This window comes from Arabidopsis lyrata (assembly GCF_000004255.2).
Source record: "Arabidopsis lyrata subsp. lyrata unplaced genomic scaffold ARALYscaffold_2, whole genome shotgun sequence".
In the NCBI taxonomy this organism is placed as follows: Eukaryota; Viridiplantae; Streptophyta; class Magnoliopsida; order Brassicales; family Brassicaceae; genus Arabidopsis; species Arabidopsis lyrata.
Window position 1 is genome coordinate 4,508,594 of NW_003302554.1, and position 23,341 is coordinate 4,531,934.

Genomic DNA, 23,341 nt, shown 5'->3' on the forward strand with positions numbered 1-23,341 from the left:
CCGAATTCTTTTGTTAAATCCCTAATCGAATACCTTAAACCGAATGAAACCGATCTAAACCCGAATCTAAACGGGTATCCGAATGTCCAAGCCTACTAATAACAATCAACATATACTATTAATTCAATCATTCTAAAAATAATTAACATGTATACAAACTAACACCAACAAAAAATTATAATATAATTAACTAATACAAATTAAAAATATTATCCCTCGGACTTTCACTAAAAACACATACGTTATAATCTATACTATTAAAAATTAAAATACATTTTAAAACTCAAACACTAAATCAGTGGCGGAGGCAACGTACAAGGAGGGGGGTCAGTTGACCCCCATAACATTTATAGAATTTTTTAATTATAAGGTAATCTCCTAATATAATTTAATATTTTGGGTTAAGATATTCACAATAACCCCTTGTTATGTGATCTATTCTTGTCTTTGACCCCATGCATATTCATTTTTTCATTTAATCTTAATACATTTTTACAATTTTGTTTGGTTAAAAATCTATAATATCTTTTTTCTTATTAAAAAACCATGTAATATCTATTAACATATCAATTTTTTTTCTTCTTTTTAGACAAATACTATTTTAATTTCTACATTCTTTTCAAAATTCTTTTTAAAATATATTTTCTTTCTAATCAATCTCCACAATATATATTATATATATTAGCAAAAAAAAGTTTTGATGATATAACTAGAAAAAGATAAATTGCGAACATTTTTAATCTGAAAGATGAAATATGAAACATTTTAGGTTTAAAAGTTATGTATATATATAAGAAAATTTATTTAGTTTATTTTAAATTTTAAATGTTTTATGACCCCTATAAGCAAAATTTCTGGCTCCGCCACTGAACACTATACTAAGAATCGACATACACTATACTCAATTACTACAATAAAATCATCATTTGATAGATTCATATTTTTTTTACAAATAACAATTTAAGAAATATAGGACTCGGGCGTAGCACGGATTATCAATCTAGTTAACTCGTATTTGTGTAAACCATAGCCCCCGACAATATTAAAAACCAATGCACTAAAGCTGCTAGTAGACCAATTTACCTTTATTATATTCCCTTATTACAATATTACTCTTTCTTTTCTTTTTTCAAATTGTTTATATATCATTTCATATGTACAAAGATACATCTGAATGTTAGAACTGAGGATTGTTCTATATTTACTCAACTCCATATTTCTCTGTCTGAAATATGGAAGCCATTGTTATCCTTGTCTGAACTTAGTCTCCACTTCTCAAGACTACAATCTGACAAGTTGTAATAACATCCATGAATCTTGACTTCACCTGTCTTTACTCTATCTCTTATCCATGAATAAGTTATCAAATTCATCACAGAATCCTTTATAGATTCCTGCCCAAACACACACACACACACACACACACATAAACACTTAATCAGATTCAAGTTACAAAAGACCTGAAAATAAAAGAGAATATGTATGAAATTTAGTTACCTTCTCACAGTTTCTACATTGTTCATCAAAGGATAAATGTGATGAAGCTAATTGTGTTCTTAACTTAGCGGCTTTCCCATTCATAACCCATCTCTCTACTAAACTACAAACATAAAAAGTAGGTGCAACAATCAAGAACAATTTAAAGAGTTGTTGATTTTTTCTTAAGAACTTGTTTATATATATCTACCTAGAGTGTTGCCCTTGGTGGTTTTGATGACTCATAAGTGCTGCAATTCCTCCACAATTGCTATGACCCATTACTATAATGTTCTCAACCTATGCAGAAACACAATCATATATACATTCTATTCTTTTGCTGCAATGTTCATTTTTTTATAGTGTTTAAACTTACCTGAAGAGTGGTGACTGCAAACTCAAGAGCCGAGTTTGTTTCTGTTGGTCCATTCTTTCAAAAACAGAGGAAAACATTCAAAGGATTTTAGAAGCTTTCTTGATGGAAATTATATAAGTACAAAAGGAGAAATTGTGAAAAGCACCTGGACCGGGGTAACGAGATTGGCGACATTTCGTATAGTAAAAGCTTCACCAGGTTGAAATCCTAGTACATAAGATGGACATACCCTTGAATCTGCACATCCTATCACCATAACCTATTTCTTATCCTTGTTAGTTTGGTTCGAACCGCAATAGTTTCTTGATTCCTTAGGCACATATTCCGCTATTTCGAGTCGATTCAACTTTAGTTTTAATAAAGCTCACCTTTGGTGATTGAGCTATGGCCAAAGCTTGAAACTTTTCTATCTCGGGTCTGATTTTTAGATTTCATCCATCAATTCAAAGCGAATCAGAGAAGACAAAAAACAGAGCAAAAAGCAGAGTTCTTTTATTTAGGTTATAAAAAATCAAGAACATGAGTTTCTTGCTTACAGATACTTTTGTCTCTTGAATCTCATAAATCTCTGTCTCATCTCACCCAGAAAATCATAACTTCTGTCTGTTTCTCTGTTTCTCTCCATAAGCTCTTCTCCAATTCCCAATTCTTGAACCATGTTCGTCCTCCTACAATACGAAAACAGAGTAATCTCTGTCTTTATTCTTTGATTCACATTTTTTTTTTCAAGAACTATAAAGACCAAACTTTATCTTATCACCTGGGTAATAATCTTATTGCTTTTGCTTCACCAAGCTGAAACCGATCCGATCCCGTTTGTTGCAGCTTCAAAAATTATATTAAAATTTAGAAAAGTTTGAACAAAATCATATTTGAAGTTATGTGATTAAGGAAATAAAGAACAAGGTGTGTGACTTACTTTGTGTAAACAACCATTTTGATGAACCGATGTTGCAGAGACTAGACGACGAGCTCTTCGACCTGATCAAGGCAACAAAACGACGTCGTTTTGGGAAATAGTTTCAGCTGAACTGTGATCAGATTTTGATCTTTAAGACTCACCTAGTGTAAACGCCATTTTTGTTGAACAGTCTATTTCTGTTTTGGCTAAGGTCTTTGATCTTTACTATTATAGTATCTTTTAGATATTTGGTTGTGTATTATTTTCCATCAATAGTGCAAACTGATTCTTCTTTTGGATTAGTAATATAACAGTTTAAATACAATTTTGTAGAAAAAAGAACAAAAATATGAATTTTGGAATAAAAGAGAATGAGGTGGCAAAAGCTTATCCAGAGAAGAAAAAGTTACGCAAAGGATACGTCTCATTGCCTGGTCACAAGTCATATCCACTTGTCAATATAATCCAATACCAATAATTGTTCATATATTGTTAGGACAATGATATTTTTTTTTTTTTGTGAGCCATTAAGAAAACTAAGCCAATCACATAAGTCATTTGGTTACCGTTGGACTTGTACAATTTTTAACAATGGTCACCTTATAGAATAACCATATTAACCGTTGAACCCATATAAGAAAAGTCAAAGTTTTTTGCCAAAATCTTCTTGAAGAATACGATCTAATTAAATAACAAAGATACTAAAAATTTTCTTCACATAATGATATTATTACCAAGTCATTGACTTGAGGTTGTTGGATATAAAACTTTTGAAGAGTTATTTTGTGTCATTGAGCTACAAACTCTTTTCACCTTCTTTGTTTTTATTGGTTTTTCGCAGAAATGTTGATGTTCTCTATACCGCAGTTTTTCTTCGGAGCATGGGTCATGGTTGTATCACTACAAATGCAAGGGTATAGAAGTTGCATTGAGAAGGAGAGGAAGGGATTGTTGGATCTAAAGGCTTATGTGAACCAGGAATATTCATATGATTGGTCTAATGACACGAAGAGTGACTGTTGCCGATGGGAAAGAGTCGAGTGTGATCGTACAAGTGGACGTGTGATCGGCCTCTTCTTGAATGAAACATTCAGTGATCCAATCAGGATAAATCTTTCCTTGTTTCACCCCTTTGAAGAATTGCAGACTGATATCTCTGTATTTTACCTCTTTTTAGCACGCATTTCTTATGCATTTAGCTTAGTTTCCTCTCTGTTGTTTCACTGCATTAATAGTCCTTTTTTATAAGATCTTCATCACTTAGTACGATTTGCATTGCATGGCATAGCATGTTGCATATTGGATGAGTTTTAGGTACTTTGGAGCTTATTTGGGACTTAATGGAGCAAGGAGGAACCAACACGACCTTGGAGCTAGACTTGGGATCGAATTGGAGAGGAATGAAGTCGTTCAAGATCACCTGGGAGCAGACTCGACGTCATGGCTCGACGACACGTCGAGTAGGACGCCAGGAAGCCAACTGAGAGCAGTCTCGACATGGCAGGCTCGACGACACGTCGAGATGGACGCCAGGAAGCCGCCTGGGAGCAGTCTCGACGTGGCAGGCTCGACGACACGTCGAGATGGACATCAAGGCGCCACCTTTGAGAATCACATGGTCTCGACGTGGCAGGCTCGACGACACGTCGAGTTGGCCTCCACCGACTCTCTATTTTGTCCTATAGCCAATTAGGGCAACCTAGTATTTCCTATAAATAGGGGTACATGCTATTGTCCAGCGGATATTTCTTTTACCCAGCAGATATTCCTTTGTTCTCTCATAAACCCTAGTTTTTGTAATCGTTTTTCCTGCTGAATCTTTGAGTTTTTGCATTTCTTTTCTTCATCAAAGTTGTAGATCTCCCTCTCATCTATAACATACTTGCTTTTTAATGATTTCTGGGTTTGAAACGTTTTCTGGGTTTTTATGCATGATGTTCTTCAGTGTTCTTGAGTAGTGGATTAGGGTTCTTGAGGATGGGATAGATTAGGTGTGGAATCCTTAGTATATTTAGGTGGTTAAGTGTAGAATTGCTTGATTTCCCTTCTGGTTTAGTAGATCTTAATGCTATTTCTTCTCTGATCAATTGGAAATTGATCTCAGACATTTCCACACCCAAAAGGTGTTTGATGAAATGTCTGAACAAACTTTTCCAGAGATTTGCATACTCTAGCCCAAGAGATTGGATGTTTAGAATGCTTATTGACTCTATTAGATTGAATCTTAATGCCTGCTAGGTTATATTTCTTCAATGAGAGTTGAGTATGAAAGTGATTTAGCTTGAGAATCTCTGTCACGAGAGTGGATTGATTTGTATTCGAATCTATTGTCTAGGGATAGCTTGATTGAGTTTGTTAACCACCTAGGTAGACTAAGGAGACTGCCATAATCGATTACCCCATTCCTCAGGACCCTTTATCTCTATTGATTGTTTAAATCTTGTTTTTGTTAGTCTCTGTTGCTTAGCTCGACCTGTTAGGCCTAGATCGTTTCTCTGCATTGTTAGGTTGCTAGTTTCTTTTCCAAAGCTTATGCATGATAGTTTCTGGTCTTTAGTTTACTTCTTGCTCTTGTTTACTTGCTGTTTAGTTCTCTTTTATTGCTTTTAAATTCGGTATTTGCATGTTAAATTGGTTGCTTAGGATCAATAGAAACACACAAAACCCTTTCATAATTGGCTTGACTTATTTACTTTCTGTTTCATATCTTGAATGCTTGCAGTCACACTGAGATTGGATTGATAACCTAATATACTACAATGGCATGTGCATTAGGGATTGATACTTGTTAGATAGACAAAACGAAACTATCAATTTGGCGCCGTTGCCAGTCTTGTGTTGCATTGTTCCATTTAGGATTTCAGAAACGTTTAAGATCAAGTTCTTTCTTTACCTTGGTTACTAACTCTTCATTTCATCTGCTTGTTTTTGTGCTCCAGGTACCATCTCGACGACACGTCGAGACTGCCACATCGAGTCTGCCACTCTGCATTGTTAGGGACCATCTCGACCTCACGTCGAGACTGCCACATCGAGACTAACCACTTTGTATGCAAACTCGTTCTAAAGGCTCCAGCAACCTCATCAGCTACAAAGACAACATCAACCAGTTAGCTCGTGAGTTAAGAGAAGGTAGAGCCCGAGACAACTCTGAACCGCACAATCCAGTAGCCATGGAACCACAAGATCAAGACAATCAAGGAGTTGGGATACCAAGGAACATTGGTGCTGGGGATGCACCAAGAAACCATCAACAGAGACAGGGCATAGTTCCACCTCCTGTCCAGAACAACAATTTCGAGATCAAGAGTGGATTGATCTCAATGATACAAGGAAACAAGTTTCATGGGTTGCCTATGGAGGATCCCTTAGACCACTTGGATAACTTTGACAGGCTCTGCAGCCTCACCAAGATAAATGGTGTTAGTGAAGACGGTTTCAAGCTGCGTCTGTTTCCCTTCTCGTTGGGAGACAAAGCACACCAATGGGAGAAGACACTACCTCCTGACTCCATAACATCTTGGGACGATTGTAAGACGGCCTTCTTGACAAAGTTCTTCTCAAATTCAAGAACTGCAAGGCTAAGGAATGAAATCTCCAGTTTCACCCAGAAACAGTCTGAATCCTTTTGTGAGGCCTGGGAGAGATTCAAAGGTTACACTACACAATGTCCACATCACGGTTTCAAGAAAGCTTCTTTGCTCAGTACACTCTACAGAGGAGCTTTGCCCAAGTTCAGAATGGTCCTGGACACTGCCTCAAATGGGAATTTCTTGAATAAGGATGTTGAAGAAGGTTGGGAATTGGTTGAGAACTTAGCTCAGTCCGACGGTAATTATAATGAAGATTTTGATCGCTCCAACAGAGGTATTGGAGATCCGGATGCAAAGCATACTAAGGAGATGATTCATGCTCTCAACGAAAAGTTGGATAAATTACTGCTTACTCAATAGAAGCCAGTCCACTATATCACTGAAGAAGAGCACTATCAAATCCAAGAGGGGGAGAATACTCAGGCTGCAGAAGTCAGCTACATTCAGAACCAAGGTGGCTACAACAAGAGCTACAACCCCTACATGCCTGCTCATCCTAATCTATCTTACCGGAGCACGAATGTTGCAAACCCTCAAGATCAGGTTTACTCTCAGCAACAACAGAACCAGTCCAAGCCATTCATACCATACAATCAAGGCTTTGTCCCAAAGCAGCAGTTTAGTGGCGGTTATCAACAATATAATCCACCACCCGGTTTTGCACAGCAACCCCAGCCAGCTCCACCTGCACAAGATCAAGAGATGAAACAAATGCTTCAGCAGATTCTACAAGGTCAAGCAGCTGGTGCTATAGCTCTTGATAAGAAAATGGCTGAGATTCACAACAAAGTAGACTGCTCCTTCAATGATCTCAATATCAAGTTTGAGGCTCTCAACTCCAGGTTGAAGTACGTGGAGAGCAAAATTGCTTCTATTTCAGCGCCTACGAATCCAGGGCAACTGCCAGGGAAAGCTATTCAGAATCAGAAAGGTCATGTTAATGCTATTCACCTTCGCAGTGGTCGAGAGCTGCAAACTCGACCTAGCATAGCTCCTGTCACTGAGGACAGTGAGATTCAAGAGGGGGAGGATTTTATTCAGCATGAAACTCAAGTCGATGACACCACTAAGCTCGACCAAGATGCTGTACCTCGTGATCAAGTCCAGAGCCCCCAGATCAAAGAACCAGTTGTTGATAAGAGTAAGAAGAAAGCTTTCGTTCCACCACCCTACAAGCCCAAAATACCATTCCCAGGAAGATTCAAGAGGGATATCATTGAGAAGTACAGAGCCATGTTTGCTAAACACATCAAGGAGATTGAATTAAGGATGCCTTTCATTGATGCTTTCATGCTGATTCCGGATTCTCACAAGTACTTCAAAGACATGGTAATGGAGAGAATTAAGGAAGTGCAAGGGATGGAGAGTCATGAGTGCAGTGAAATCATCCAAACGAAGATTATTCCTAAGAAATTGGGAGATCCTGGTTCGTTTACTCTACCTTGCTCTCTAGGCACTTTAGCCTTTAGTAACTGCCTCTGCGATCTAGGTGCTTTTAAAAGTCTCATGCCTCTCTCCGTGGCCAAGAGACTGGGTTTCAGCAAGTATAAACCTTGCAACATCTCCTTGATCCTGGCTGATGAGTCTGTCAGATTTCCTCATGGGTTATTAGAAGATTTGCCTATTAAGATTGGAAATGCTGAAATCCCTACAGACTTCATAGTGCTAGAAATGGATGAACCAAAAGATCCTTTAATCTTAGGAAGGCCCTTCTTAGCCACTGCTGGAGCTGTCATTGATGTTAAGAATGGGAAGATTGATCTTAATCTGGGAAATGATTTCACAATGAAGTTTGACATCAATGATGCCACGAGGAAGCCAACAATTGAAGGACAGACCTTCGTAGTTAAGGTAATGGATTGCCTAGCTGATGAACAGCTAGAGGAGGTTGCTGAGGAAGATCACCAAAAAACTTCTTTGACTAAGAGTGGTGAAGCAGGATATCTTCTCACTGAAACCTTGAGCTGTGGTAAGTCACTAGATTCACACAAGGAAGTAGTAAGGTCAGAGGTCTTTAAAGGCTTGATTGGGTCAAAAACAGAGGTTAAGGTGTCATATGAAGCAAGCTCAACACATGCTCAACCAACTGACTCGAGTATACATTTGAGTAAGCCTACAACTCGTTTGGAGAACTCTAGCTCGACCAAACATCGTGATAAGCTGCTAGAGTCTAGCAATTCTGCTCCAGATGGCTGGTTAGAACTCAAGGAGAGGTCCAAATGGCAGGATAAAGCCATAAGGGAGCTAACATGCACTATGAGAGAGCTGAAGGATCAAATCAAGAAGCTCCATGGGATAGCCAACCAAAAACCACTCCTAATCAAGAATGTCCCAAATAATGAAGCGTCTACTCTGGTCAGCAAAAAGGGGAGTGAATTCACTTCAGCATGGTCTATAGAAGAAGACTATCCAGTTGCTAAACAAGAAGCTTACTATGAGAAAATGGTCATTGAGTACTCAACTGCAGATTTATCAAGAGGGCGTGCTAAGTTTGATGATTCATCCTCCTGCAGGACAGAGGAGACATCACTTGCTCTCTACAATCCACCCTAAGCTCATTCAGTGTGAGAAGTCAAGCTAAAGACTTTAAACAAGCTCACTTGGGAGGAAGTTCCATGTCTATCCTTGTGAATATTAGTTATTTCCTTGTTATTTTTGATGTTTTTGCTTAAATGTCTCAGGATAAAGCGTTTTAAGGAAGCCAAGGCGCAAAACAGAATGAGTTGCCTTGTCTCGATGTGCCCTACTCGACTACAAGTCGAGCTTGCCCCTTGGAATGACTCCAAGCAGAAAAATGAAGCCTACTCGACGTACCTGCTCGATGAGACGTCGAGTTAGCCCATGAAGCCCACCAGTACCAGGTCAATCACCTCCTTCTTCACTCATCCATGAGGTAACAACTCCAATTCACCATTGTATATACCACATTTCATTTTGTTTCTCTGTTGGTTTGCCCTGAGTACTCTCTTCCAAATGCTTGTTACACAGAGGACTGTGTAATTTAAGTTTGGGGGAGGGCTCAGGGAGTATTTGACATTGTGTTTTGTTTTCTTATTTCAAATTTTGCATCATTGCATCCAAGGCATAGAAAAACCATAAAAATTTGAAATTTTTCGAAAATGATTTCACAAAAACAGAGTGTTCATATAGCTTGCATTGTCATTTTAGGATTGTTTTAGTATGCTTTCACTTAGGGCTGTTGCATCATGCATTTGCATCGGAGATTATGATGATTATAACCTTGTAAATATGCCTATTCACTAAGTAGAACTCAGTGCCCTGGTTGTTAGTTCTCTAATGCATAATCGACTGAACTTGAAGTAAGACCGCACCATCTTTTGAATTCGACGCTTGACTTTCTTGTTTTTAGTCGAAACTCGCTTTGATCTGATGCCATTCCCTATCTATTTGAACTTGAATTTTGACTTATAATTATCATGCTGTGCATTGTGCTATGAACTCATGGATACCTTAAAATACTTGGACTTTCTTTCACCTTTTGATCACTCTTGCTAGTCCAAGTAGCTGACTCCCATCTTTGGAGCAGTTATTCCCCACCCTTAGCCCTAACCTTCCTTCAAGCCATTTATCATTTGTGTGTGAATGTGAGGCCTTATTCCGATTGAGCTTGGTAGAAAGTGTTAGGTCTGTAACGACAAGGATAGTATCTCATGTAGTTCTGGTTCACGTTATCTGGACCAGATAGGACTAGGTGGGTGCTTAATTCTGGGTTTGGGTTGTGTTTAAAAGAAAGAAAAGGTTGTGTTCATCATTGAAAGAAAAGAAAAGGGAAAAGAGTCCTAAGGAGAAATAGCTAAAGTAAGAGAAGTCTAGTAAAGGATTTGGGTGTGCTATAAAGTAAAGGAAAAAAGGGTTCTGTAAATAGCTTAAAGAGTTTGGGCAAAAGCCTTGTGTTTATAAGAAGAAAGAAAAGGGAACCCTAGTTGTTAAAGAAACCTGATCCGCTAGACAGAGCAGTAAGAAAGCTTCTCCTAGGATAGAAAGCAAAGAAAAGAAAAGAGATGATTTGAGTAAAGTCTGTAAATGCTTTGAATGCAAAAGGGTAGAGTTAAGTTCATGATTCTGGGATTAGAAATAGGACCTCTATTTGGGTTGATATTGATTACATTCTGGGTAGATGGGGTCTTATCCTTGTATGCATAACTTGATACTCACCTTTAGCATTCTACTAAAGGTCAATCATTCTTGAGAGATCCCCTGTTACGATTTAAGCCAAATCTTTAAGGGACCATCTTTGTCTCTAAAACCTTTACCCTTTAGCCAAATGTGTTCATATCCATTGCATAGTATGATTCATGGTTCCTACTTAATAAATGTTAAAGGGAATGTGCAGATTTGAATGCTTGATTTGATTAAGGCAGAGGTTAGGTTGAGATGTGAAGAACATGGCTAATGTTTTTAAGTAGAGATCAGTCAACCTTGCACTCTAGAATTAGCAACCTGGACATTGAATTCACTTACTCTATATGCATGTTTTGGTTCTGAGTCTCCACTTTCAAACCTCTTCTCCAGTTTGGTTCTATTTGTTTGCTTGAGGGCAAGCAAGAGCTAAGTTTGGGGGAGTTGATATCTTTGTATTTTACCTCTTTTTAGCACGCATTTCTTATGCATTTAGCTTAGTTTCCTCTCTGTTTCACTGCATTAATAGTCCTTTTTTATAAGATCTTCATCACTTAGTACGATTTGCATTGCATGGCATAGCATGTTGCATATTGGATGAGTTTTAGGTACTTTGGAGCTTATTTGGGACTTAATGGAGCAAGGAGGAACCAACACGACCTTGGAGCTAGACTTGGGATCGAATTGGAGAGGAATGAAGTCGTTCAAGATCACCTGGGAGCAGACTCGACGTCATGGCTCGACGACACGTCGAGTAGGACGCCAGGAAGCCAACTGAGAGCAGTCTCGACGTGGCAGGCTCGACGACACGTCGAGATGGACGCCAGGAAGCCGCCTGGGAGCAGTCTCGACGTGGCAGGCTCGACGACACGTCGAGATGGACATCAAGGCGCCACCTTTGAGAATCACATGGTCTCGACGTGGCAGGCTCGACGACACGTCGAGTTGGCTTCCACCGACTCTCTATTTTGTCCTGTAGCCAATTAGGGCAACCTAGTATTTCCTATAAATAAGGGTACATGCTATTGTCCAGCGGATATTCCTTTTACCCAGCAGATATTCCTTTGTTCTCTCATAAACCCTAGTTTTTGTAATCGTTTTTCCTGCTGAATCTTTGAGTTTTTGCATTTCTTTTCTACATCAAAGTTGTAGATCTCCCTCTCATCTATAACATACTTGCTTTTTAATGATTTCTGGGTTTGAAACGTTTTCTGGGTTTTTATGCATGATGTTCTTCAGTGTTCTTGAGTAGTGGATTAGGGTTCTTGAGGATGGGATAGATTAGGTGTGGAATCCTTAGTATATTTAGGTGGTTAAGTGTAGAATTGCTTGATTTCCCTTCTGGTTTAGTAGATCTTAATGCTATTTCTTCTCTGATCAATTGGAAATTGATCTCAGACATTTCCACACCCAAAAGGTGTTTGATGAAATGTCTGAACAAACTTTTCCAGAGATTTGCATACTCTAGCCCAAGAGATTGGATGTTTAGAATGCTTATTGACTCTATTAGATTGAATCTTAATGCCTGCTAGGTTATATTTCTTCAATGAGAGTTGAGTATGAAAGTGATTTAGCTTGAGAATCTCTGTCACGAGAGTGGATTGATTTGTATTCGAATCTATTGTCTAGAGATAGCTTGATTGAGTTTGTTAACCACCTAGGTAGACTAAGGAGACTGCCATAATCGATTACCCCATTCCTCAGGACCCTTTATCTCTATTGATTGTTTAAATCTTGTTTTTGTTAGTCTCTGTTGCTTAGCTCGACCTGTTAGGCCTAGATCGTTTCTCTGCATTGTTAGGTTGCTAGTTTCTTTTCCAAAGCTTATGCATGATAGTTTCTGGTCTTTAGTTTACTTCTTGCTCTTGTTTACTTGCTGTTTAGTTCTCTTTTATTGCTTTTAAATTCGGTATTTGCATGTTAAATTGGTTGCTTAGGATCAATAGAAACACACAAAACCCTTTCATAATTGGCTTGACTTATTTGCTTTCTGTTTCATATCTTGAATGCTTGCAGTCACACTGAGATTGGATTGATAACCTAATATACTACAATGGCATGTGTATTAGGGATTGATACTTGTTAGATAGACAAAACCAAACTATCACAGACTTTAAACTTATATGATTTCGGATGTACAGGCTGGTTCGATGATATCCATGGTATATCTTTTAATTCTATTTATTCTTCTTTGTTGCTTAGCTTCTTGATATGCACAAGATTGTGAAATGTTGATAGATGTGCATTATAATAAACATAGTAAACGTTTTTGTTACAAGATCTATTGGCTTTTTCAATTTATAGGTTATAAAAGCCTCGGGAAATTGAAAAAACTTGAGATCCTCGATATCGGTAACAACGAAGTCAATAACAGTATCTTACCCTTTCTAAATGCCGCTTCTTCGCTTAAAACTCTAATTCTACATGGAAACAATATGGAAGGTACTTTTCCGATGAAAGGTACGCCCATTTTTCTAGTATTTATGAATTTGAATATCAAGTATCTAATTCAATACTAGTTACAGATTGATATTATTAGTTTCGAACATATTTTCAGCTAATCTTCATTCTTGTTCGTGTTCATATATTGTGAAGAGCTAAAAGACTTGAGAAATCTAGAACTGTTGGATCTAAGTGGGAACTTTCTCATTGGCACTGTGCCAGGTACTCTTCATGGACCAACAACGAGATCTAGGCCTTTCACAGTTATTTATATCTCTTTTCAAATATTGATCTTAGTTAACCTTCATCAAAAATATATATACTTATAGCAGGCTTGGCGGTTTTGCATAAGCTCCATGCTTTGGATTTAAGTGATAACACATTTTCTGGATCATTCGGAAGGGAAGGTATGTAACTGAAATTTAATTTAACTATTTTGTTATCAATAAAGTCTATTCACCTTAATGGCACGTCTTTGATAAAATCTATGGATTCGAGTATATTTTTAGTCTACATGAGTTCCATATATCCGTGGACAACAGATGATATATAGCCAAACATTTTGTAAAACGGTCATTTTTCTAAAAAAATTAGTTTCTTTAGCATTTTAAGAATATAGTTGTTTGCATATATATTTTTTTAAGTTCTAGTTTCTCAAATAATTTCTTAAAGAACATAAGTTTTTAATCTTCATGTGTCTTTGCTTGTCATTGTTATAGGACTTTGTCAATTGAAAAATTTGTAAGAGCTTGATCTGAGTCGAAACGAATTTTCTGGTCCATTCCCTCAGTGTTTTAGTAGCTTAACCAAACTCCAAGTTCTTGATATGTCTTCAAACCAATTCAATGGGACGCTTCCATCTGTTATCAGCAATCTTGATTCTCTTGAGTACTTATCTCTCTCAGATAATAACTTTGAGGGTTTTTTCTCGTTTGATTTAATCGCCAACCTTTCTAAGCTCAAGGTGTTCAAACTTTCATCAAAATCTAGTTTGCTTCATATAGAGTCAGAAATCTCCCTCCAACTGAAGTTTCGGTTGAGTGTTATTGATTTACAATATTGCAACTTGGAAACAGTTCCTAGCTTTCTTCAACAACAGAAAGATTTGCGTCTAATTAATCTTTCCAATAACAAGCTGACCGAAATATCTCCATCTTGGTTTTTAGAGAGCTATCCAAAACTTCGAGTTTTGCTTTTATGGAACAACTCATTCACCATCTTTCATCTTCCAAGACTACTTGTTCATAGTTTGCATGTTTTGGATCTATCAATCAACAAGTTTGATGGATGGCTTCCCAAAAATATTGGACATGTACTTCCCAATATAAGCCACTTGAATCTTTCGAATAATGGGTTTCAAGGGAATTTGCCATCTTCGTTTAGTGAGATGAAAAAGATCTTCTTCTTGGACCTATCAAATAATAAGTTCTCAGGCAATCTACCAAAGAAATTTTGCATCGGTTGTTCTTCATTGGGTATTTTGAAGCTTTCATACAACAGATTTAGTAGCCAAATTTTCCCACAACCAATGAAGTTGGAGTCGCTGGGGGTGTTGATTGCGGATAACAATCTATTTACCGGGATCGCAGATGGGTTCTATCATTCAAAGGGTTTAGTATTTCTCGAATTGTCGAGTAATCTTCTACAAGGTGTCATCTCAAGTTGGTTTGGAGGATTTTCTTTCTTGTATCTTTCGGTTTCGGATAATCTCCTCAATGATACAATACCAAGCACCCTCTTTAACGTATCTTTTCAGCTTTTGGACCTTTCACGAAACAAGTTTTTCCGGTAACTTGCCTTCACATTTCAACTGTCGGCATATGGGTTTGTTGTACCTTCATGATAATGAGTTTAGTGGGCCGGTTCCAAGTACATTGCTAGAAAATGTTATGCTACTCGACCTGCGAAATAACAAGTTATCCGGGACTATCCCACGATTTGTAAGCAACCAATATGTTCTTTATCTTTTGTTGAGGGGTAACGCATTAACGGGTCATATTCCTACTAGTCTTTGTGAGTTAAAGAGCATCAGGGTTTTGGATCTTGCCAATAACAGATTGAATGGGTTGATACCTTCATGCCTTAACAATGTATCGTTTGGGCGGAGCTTAGACTACGAGATAGATCCTGAATATGGATCATCATATGGCTTTGTTAGAGCAGATCAAGAATTAGAGGAGGCATATTCTAGGTCCTTGGTTTTACCACTTGAGTTTGAGCTAGATTACTCAGGCTATTTGGACTTCACGGTCGAATTTACATCAAAGAGAAGATATGATTCTTATATGGGAGAAAGTTTCAAATTCATGTTTGGATTGGATTTTTCAAGTAATGAACTTATTGGCGAAATCCCGAGAGAGCTAGGAGATTTTCAAAGAATACGTGCTTTGAATTTGTCTCACAATTCCTTGTCAGGTTTAGTACCTGAAAGCTTCTCCAATCTAACAGATATAGAGAGTATTGATCTTTCGTTCAACGTGTTGCACGGATCAATACCTCATGATCTAACCAAGTTAGTCTACTTAGTTGTGTTTAATGTGTCATACAACAACTTGTCGGGCTCTATACCAACTCAAGGCAAATTTTTTAGCTTGAGTGAAACAAATTATATTGGTAATCCTTTTCTCTGTGGGACAGCTATAAATAAAAGTTGTGATGATAACAACACTACTGGTTTCAAGGAAACAGATTCTCATAGCGGAGATGACGAAACAGCAATCGATATGGAGACTTTTTATGGGAGCCTCATCGCCACATATGGTATAACATGGATGGCAATTATTGTGTTTCTTTGCTTTGATTCACCTTGGCGCCAAGCATGGTTTCGCCTTGTTAATGCTTTTGTCAGTTTTATCAAATGTGTTTGATTTGGTGTTTTCAATGGTAAATCATTTATTTGGTATTGATACTATGTGTAGTCTTGCTTCATTTTTTCAAATCTTCTAAGTTTGTTGTGCACTATTTGGTATATATTTCTAAAAATGTTCTCGCTGAATTCGAATAGACTTTTGGTAATAGATTTGTATTTTGAAAAAATAAAAAACAAAAACACTTGAACCTTAGCCAAAGATTCTTTGATCCATTTGAGTTTGGGTATAGAGTTGACTTAAGTCTATTTAAAATAAAAGTAGTCAAAGTCTTCTGCCAAGATTCTTCAGTAAAGTCAAAATCTTCCGCCAAAGTCTCTACTCATTATGCCATCATAATTCTTTGCCAGCTTGAAATAAATCTGAATCTTGAGAATAGTTCATCTATTATTAACAAAAATGTAGGAAGAGTTCGTAATGTCAAATTAGAAAATTCTCGATGTTGATGATGTTCTCTCCAGCATATGTTATGGTAATGAACCTAATGGTGATGGATATGATGATGGTATCATTACTGGATGCTCATGGGCATAGAAGTTGCATCGAAAGCGAAAGGAAAGGATTGCTAGAGCTCAAGGCCTATCTCAACATATCCGAGTATCCGTATGATTGGCCTAATGACACGAACAGCGACTGTTGCAAATGGGAAAGAGTCAAGTGTGATCTTACCAGCGGGCGTGTGATTGGCCTCTTCTTGATTGATACATATTATCCTCCTCCCCTACTAAATCTTTCCTTCTTCTATCCATTTGGAGAATTACAAACTCTAAATTTAAGTAATTTCTGGTGTCAAGGCTGGTTCGATCATATCCATGGTATATATAACTTATCATTTACTTCCCTTTCTAATCTTAATTGTAGTCTATTTTTTTATACACAAGTTATTAAACACATAATCATTCTCATGTCAACATCATTTCTTTTTATACTTGCAGGTTATAAAAGCTTTGAGAGATTAAAAAATCTTAAGATCCTTGATCTTAGTGAAAACGGCGTCAGTAATAGAGAAAGCGTCAGTTATGCCACAAATTGAGAAAAAATGATCTCGCCTGCCATTCATTAATCTGAATGCCACTCATAATATGAAATTCTTCAATTACCTTTAATGAAATATATTAATATATTTAATTCAAAACAAAGTAAAACAAGAAAATATATATATATATATATAAATTAAAGTGGTCCCACATATAATAAAGTCGGCCTGACACGATAAAATATTAATAAAATTTATGTATTATAATTACAGTTGCACGTACGTTTATCTTCATAGTTGTACTTTGACGATTTTTACGTATTTGTAGTTGTACCTTAATATAAATTTTTATGTTGTAGTTGACCACGAGATTTTCTACTTTTAGTTATCATTTAGAAGGTTTTAGTAATACTATTTTCACGAAATCATGGTTTTTTCCTTTTTGGCATTATAAGAGAAAGACATCTCTTCTTTGCTCCGTTCTGCTTCTCCTCATAAACCCGAGCTCAGCTCGCCCGCCTATCTCGCTGGTCGTCACTTCTTCTGATCAGATTAGAATCAGACATATGATGATTAGTATAACTAAAAAATAATAGGACAACTGGTACAAATGATACAACTGTAACATTTTGTGTAATTCGTAATTATGTTTTATTTTATTTTATTTTCATGAAACAATGAGGATACCAAAAGTATCTTGAAATGTAAAAAAAACAAATTTAAATCAATAAAATATAAATTTATAATTTTTTTAATACATATTCTTGTTTTCACATAAAACACTTCTTATATTGTAAGGAAGACTTTGTAAGTGGTCCCTCTCTATAATACAAAAGTTGTGAAAACTATGATTTTGTGTAAATTTTACTATGAAAACCTCATAAATGATAATTAACGGAAAAAAATTATATGACCAACTACAACATAATAATGTATATCTAGGTCCAACTAAAAATACGCAAAAATTATCAAAGTACAACTATGTGGATGAACGTACAACTGTACATATAGGGACAACTATGATTATAACACACAATATTTTATTAATATCTCGCCGCCAAAGATATTAATAAGTTGTGAAAACTATGATTTTGTGCAAATTGTACTATGAAAACCTCATAAATGATAATTAATGGAAAAAAATTATTTGACCAACTACAACATAATAATGTATATCTAGGTCCAACTAAAAATACGCAAAAATTATCAAAGTACAACTATGTGGATGAACGTACAACTGTACATATAGGGACAACTATGATTATAACACACAATATTTTATTAATATCTCGCCGCCAAAGATATTAATAAGTTGTGAAAACTATGATTTTGTGCAAATTGTACTATGAAAACCTCATAAATGATAATTAATGGAAAAAAATTATTTGACCAACTACAACATAATAATGTATATCTAGGTCCAACTAAAAATACGCAAAAATTATCAAAGTACAACTATGTGGATGAACGTACAACTGTACATATAGGGACAACTATGATTATAATACACAATATTTTATTAATATCCCGCCGCTAAAGATCCGCTTTACCACACGTGGGATCTCTTTGGATACTTTTCAAAAGTTAAAAATTTTTGAAATTTCTCTTAATTCCTCTATTTTTTTTTTAGTTTTTCGGTGGAGATTTATAATCCAATTTTATTTTATTTTTGCAATTTTTTTACACACGTAGTTATACTTAAATGTACCAGTTGGACCAAAAATCATTACTTTCTTGTATGTAACCCAGAAACGTAGTTGTACCTAGATATACTATACCAATTGTACCTACAAAATGTAAGTAAATACGCTTGACTTGTGACTATTATTGATCTCTGTTTTAGTTCTGAGAATGGAGGTTTCGATCTTTGTATAAATCGTTCATTTTGGTTTTCAAGAGTCTTTCTTCATCACTTGTGGGAGCCAATTCTCTGTTTTTTAATGATCTCTTCACGGCCTTGGCTTCAAGAGCGGCTGAGTTTGCTAATCCGTGAAGCAAAAGTTTCATAAAACGCAACAATGTACTGAATCACCATCCCGCTATCTCTTCCACGACTACAACTTATCTAAACGATTGGGGCTCATTGGACGGGAAAACTGACCGGAGCGTCCAAGGTGACGAGGTACAAAAGCTCAGAAAAATCCACTTCGTTTTGTCTCAAAGCCTTTGATATGAAATCAAAACGAAGAGAATAAACTCAAAGAGCTAAATATCTCTTGGGTAGAGCCGCTGGTGAAAGAACCACGACAAGAATAGCTCCGGCGTAGCGAATTCGAAGGACTCAAGGATGGGATCAAGCTAGAGACTGTTGCTGAGCAGGAGATCTATAGCGCGTTCAGAGAAAGGGAGACATAGGTGGAGTTGAGAGAATCATGGATTTAGACGTAGAAACCTTGATTTGGCCATAGATCGGAGCTGGCGAGAGCTGGTATGATTCCGATGATTTGGAGTAATGTGGATCTGTGTTCGGAAGCGGGATGTGTGCCGAAGTTTATACATTGAAGGAGTTTTAGGAAGATTTGTGAGTTTAAAGAACATAGAAAATTTTTGACAATAAAAAAAAAAAGAGAAAAAAACACAGAGAAGAAGAAGAGAAGAATACGTGCCTTGCTATTTTTAAGTTTTAAATTTATTTAAGTAGATAAAAGATGTGAATGGATTCAGATCTGGGTGGTTGACCTATATTTTAGTTGGTTTGGGTCGATAATCCAAAAAAGGATGGTTGGGTCAGTAATTATTGGAACTTATCAAGGGTTTCAAAGTATTTTTGCTACCTTTTCGATAGAAAGAAAAAGAAAAAAGAAATAACTTTTATAACGGTGGTATAAGCGAACACTTTTTTTCAATTAGTGGCATAAGAGATAAAAATTCTCAGTAATACTGTCTTACGATTTTTAAATTCGGCTTCTTCGCTTAAAACGTTAATTCTTCATGGAAACAATATGGAAGGTACTTTTCCAATGAAAGGTACCTCCATTTTCAGGTTTTTATTGAGTTGAAATATTAAGTCTTGTAGTAATTAATTACTTGTTACTATTCTTGTTTTAAACTTGCGGAACCTATATTTTTGCAGAACTTAAAAACTTGAGAAATCTAGAACTACTAGATCTAAGGGTCTGACTGGTTTAAACGCAGCGGTTGCGGTTGCGGTTGCGGGAGTTTGCGGAAGCGGGCGGTTGCGGTTTCAAGCGTTACCAAGCGTTTTGAATTACTGGTTTAGCGTTTGAAAATGAATGCGTTTGCGGGAGTTTTATGACTGGTAAACAAGCGGGTGTGGTAGCAGTTAAATAAAAAAATGACAAAAAAAATAAAAAAATATTACAAAAAAAAGAAATAAAAATACCAATATATTATTATGATAATATTAGAAAAATTGAACATGCTTAATAATTAAAACCATAAATAAAGTACTAAATAGTTATTCAAAAATAAAGAAATTTTGTAATAAGATAGTATTTATACTGGGTTAACACTAAAAATTGCATCAATTAATGGGACAAACTGTGAATAACGTTGAATTCAATCAAAAAGCAAGTGATTTTCTATTCGAGAAAATAAATCGAAACATATATTCAATCAAAAAGCAAAGCAATACATAATGAAAAGAAAAAAACGATGCCAAGAAAAATATTCAAAGAGTTACATATGAGGTGATGAATGAATAAAAGGATATATGATACTTACGTTTAGTTATTGATTTTCATCAGTTTGGGTGGAAGACATTGAGAAAATAAGGTTTTAGAATATTGATTAGGGTCTATGATGAGAATGTGATACAAAGATGAAAGATACATATATGATTAATATATTTTATAATAATTATAAGTAAACGTTTGTTTTTTTTTTAAATCCAACCGCTACCGCCCGCAACCGCAAACGCTTGCGAGAAGGAGTTTTTGAAATTCAGCGATTTCGAGCGGTTTAAAGCGGTATGGAGGTGTTTCTATGATTGGTACCAACCGCTAATAACAGTAACCGACCGCTAGCAACCACTAGGAGGGTGCTAGCGGGAGAACCAATCAAGCTCTAAGTAAAAACGAATTTGTTGGACCAGTTCCAGGTAAATTTTTCTCTATTTTTTTTAGAATGCAAAATATTTTCATTACATGTCATTCTCTTTATAGATCGAAAAATAGATCTATGACACTTGTTAAAATATTCTCTTTTCATATCTCTTTCCCCTTATTACCACAGATTTGGTAAATTTTCATAACCTTCAAGGTTTGGACTTGAGTGATAACAAATTTTCTGGCTCACTGGATAACAAAGGTACGTTAGAACTTCTTTTTTTTTTAATGATAAGTTGTGTATCATCTTCTTATGCATTTACATGTGACTGTTGCAGGGCTTTGTCTACTGAAAAATTTACGCGAGCTTGATCTAAGTCAAAACAAATTTACAGGTCAATTTCCTCAGTGTTTTGATAGCTTGACTCAACTCCAAGTTCTTGATATCTCTTCAAACAATTTCAATGGGACAGTTCCATCTCTTATCAGAAATCTTGATTCTATTGAGTATTTAGCTCTCTCAGATAATGAGTTTGAGGGTTTCTTTTCTTTCGAGTTAATCGCCAACCTCTTGAAGCTCAAGGTATTCAAACTTTCATCAAGATCTAATTTGCTGCATCTAAAAAAGTTGACCTCCTTACAGCCAAAGTTTCAGCTAAGTGTCATCGAGCTACAGAATTGCAACTTGGAAAATGTTCCAAGCTTTATTCAACACCAGAAGGATTTGCGTGCGATTAACCTCTCCAACAACAAGTTGACTGTAGCATTTCCCTTTTGGCTTTTGGAGAAATATCCAAATCTTCGGGTTTTGCTTTTGCAGAACAACTCTTTAACCATTCTTGAGTTGCCAAGATTACTTAATCATAGTTTGCAGATTTTGGATTTATCAGCTAATAGTTTTGATCAACGTCTTCCAGAGAATATTGGAAAGGTTCTTCCATATCTAAAGCACTTGAATCTTTCGAATAACGGGTTTCAATGGATATTGCCATCGTCATTTGGTGAGATGAAAGATATTAAGTTCTTGGACTTATCTCATAATAATTTCTCTGGCAGTCTACCAATGGAATTTCTTATTGGTTGTTGTTATTCATTGCATACTTTGAAGCTTTCATACAACAAATTCTTTGGCCAAATTTTCCCAAAACCAACAAACTTTGGGAGTTTGGTCGTGTTGATTGCGAATAACAATCTATTTACTGGGATCGCAGATGGATTGCTTAACTCGAAATCTCTAGGAGTGCTCGACTTGTCGAATAACTATCTACAAGGTGTCATTCCAAGTTGGTTCGGGGGCTTTTTTTTCGCCTATCTTTTCCTCTCCAATAATCTTTTGGAAGGTACCTTGCCAAGTACGCTTTTCAACATACCTACATTTAAAATTTTGGACCTTTCTGGAAATAAGTTTTCGGGGAACTTACCTTCGCAATTCAATGGTATGAATATGAGTCTATTATATCTCAACGACAATGAGTTCAGTGGGACGATTCCAAGTACATTGATAAAAGATGTTTTGGTACTCGATCTGCGAAATAACAAATTGTCCGGGACTATCCCGCACTTTGTCAAGAACGAGTTTATCCTCTCTCTTTTGTTGAGGGGTAACACATTAACGGGTTATATACCTACTGATCTTTGCGGTCTAAGAAGCATTAGGATCTTGGATCTTGCCAACAACAAATTGAAGGGAACTATACCATCATGTCTCGACAATGTATCATTTGGAAGGAGGTTAGACTATGAGGTTAATGGCGACAAATTACCATTTGAAATCAATGACGATGAAGAATTGGCGGTGTATTCTAGGTTATTGGTTTTACCACGTGAGTATTCATTCTTCAGACTACACGGGCATTTTGATGTTCAATGTTGAATTTGCATCAAAGAGTAGGTATGATTCTTACACTCAAGAAAGTTTCACCTTTATGTTTGGACTTGATCTGTCAAGTAATGAACTCGGTGGTGACATACCAAAGGAGCTCGGAGATCTTCAGAAAATACGTGCTTTGAATCTGTCTCATAATTCCTTATCAGGATTAATACCTGGAAGCTTCTCCAATCTAACGGATATTGAGAGCATTGATCTTTCGATTAACGCCTTGCGCGGACCGATACCTCAAGATCTATCCAAGTTAGACTATATGGTTGTATTCAATGTGTCGTACAACAACCTATCAGGCTCCATTCCATCACAAGGCAAATTCTCTACTTTGGATGAAACCAACTACATTGGTAATACTCTTCTCTGTGGATCAGATATAAATAGAAGTTGTGATGATAACAGCACTACTGGGTTCTTTGGATCTGATGCTCAAAGCGAGGATGAGGAAACAACGATCGATATGGACATTTTCTACTGGAGTCTAGCCGCCACCTACGGTGTAAAATGGATCACATTTATTGTGTTTCTTTGCTTTGATTCACCTTGGCGCCAAGAATGGCTTCGTCTTGTTGAAGCTTTTATCAATTTTTTTTTTTTTTGAATTTAATGTTAAATTATATTCAAAAGAAAAAAAATATAGGTTTTTACATCAAGTGCCACATTTGGTAGATGTTTCTGAAA

The 23,341-nt window shown here is 36.4% G+C and overlaps 2 protein-coding genes and 1 pseudogene across 2 annotated transcripts; 2 read left to right on the plus strand and 1 right to left on the minus strand.

Moving 5' to 3' along the window:
- Positions 1-1,042: 1,042 nt before the first annotated feature.
- Positions 1,043-3,229, minus strand: LOC9324298 (beta carbonic anhydrase 6, mitochondrial). The gene is made up of 10 exons (XM_021009984.1): positions 2,915-3,229; positions 2,772-2,833; positions 2,613-2,677; positions 2,389-2,520; positions 2,221-2,269; positions 1,998-2,111; positions 1,853-1,906; positions 1,688-1,776; positions 1,498-1,600; positions 1,043-1,394 (listed from the first exon to the last, which is right to left on the minus strand). The coding sequence occupies exons 1-10, from the start codon at positions 2,928-2,930 to the stop codon at positions 1,206-1,208; spliced, it is 873 nt and encodes a 290-aa protein (XP_020865643.1). The 5' UTR covers positions 2,931-3,229; the 3' UTR covers positions 1,043-1,205.
- A 9,401-nt stretch (positions 3,230-12,630) lies between these two features.
- On the plus strand, positions 12,631-15,836 carry LOC110231052 (annotated as a pseudogene).
- Positions 15,837-16,234: 398 nt separating this feature from the next.
- Positions 16,235-23,261, plus strand: LOC110230893 (probable inactive leucine-rich repeat receptor kinase XIAO). The gene is given in 8 exon segments (XM_021035124.1): positions 16,235-16,610; positions 16,731-16,789; positions 19,633-19,738; positions 19,845-19,878; positions 20,797-20,831; positions 20,966-21,040; positions 21,117-22,609; positions 22,611-23,261. Coding segments are annotated over 8 exon segments (2,829 nt in total).
- Positions 23,262-23,341: the final 80 nt, after the last annotated feature.